At 33.3% G+C, this 804-nt stretch overlaps 1 protein-coding gene across 1 annotated transcript; it reads left to right on the top strand.

Annotated features, from left to right (window-relative positions):
* Window positions 1–234: 234 nt before the first annotated feature.
* Window positions 235–735, top strand: LOC100569504 (KRAB-A domain-containing protein 2-like). Its single transcript, XM_029492558.1, has one exon. The coding sequence runs from the start codon at window positions 235–237 to the stop codon at window positions 733–735; it is 501 nt and encodes a 166-aa protein (XP_029348418.1).
* The last annotated feature ends 69 nt before the right edge of the window (window positions 736–804 follow it).

Raw genomic sequence — 804 nt, 5'->3', positions numbered from 1 at the left:
CAAAAATAGTACTACATTCCGAGACCAGCTATCAACATTTTTTTAACAGTATGTCAAACTTGTAGCTGTAAGAAGTCAATGAACCCGCAAACTCGTTATTAAACTATTACATCAAATGATTTTAACGAAAGAGGACAAGTGGACGTAATTGATTTTCAGTCTGTTCCAGATGGAAAGTATAAATGGATACTTAACTATCAGGATCACAATACAAAATTTATATTCCTACGTCCTATGGAAAGTAAAAGGGCTATAGAAGTCAGTACTCATTTGTTAAGTATTTTTCTAACATTTGGAGCGCCAAGCATTTTACAAAGTGATAATGGCCGAGAGTTTGTTAACTGTGTTATCGATAAATTAAAACAACTTTGGCCGGAGTGTGTTATTATACATGGACGTCCAAGGCATCCTCAGAGTCAAGGGAGTATTGAGCGGGCCAATCAAGACGTTGAACATATGTTAAGAGCATGGATGCAAGACAATGTGTCCCAGAGATGGTCAATCGGTCTTCAAATTGTTCAGTGGCAAAAAAATTGTTCATTTCACCGTACTATTGGTAGAAGCCCATATAACGCGTTATTTGGAAATGACCCAAAAGTTGGATTGACAAGTTCAAGACTTCCAAATAATTTTGTACAAACTATTACGACTGAAGAAGAAATTGAAGAAATTGAGGAGATTTTACAATCTTTTTTTTTTCAATTTCCCAATAAGTATAAATCTTATAACTTATAACTATATTATAACTATGAACAATTCAAAGTTGGCAAATCTATATTAATTATGTTAACAGTAATTTCAATT

This window comes from Acyrthosiphon pisum, unplaced genomic scaffold (assembly GCF_005508785.2).
Source record: "Acyrthosiphon pisum isolate AL4f unplaced genomic scaffold, pea_aphid_22Mar2018_4r6ur Scaffold_21728;HRSCAF=24704, whole genome shotgun sequence".
Lineage (NCBI taxonomy): Eukaryota > Metazoa > Arthropoda > Insecta > Hemiptera > Aphididae > Acyrthosiphon > Acyrthosiphon pisum.
This window is presented reverse-complemented; position numbering and strand designations above follow the sequence as displayed.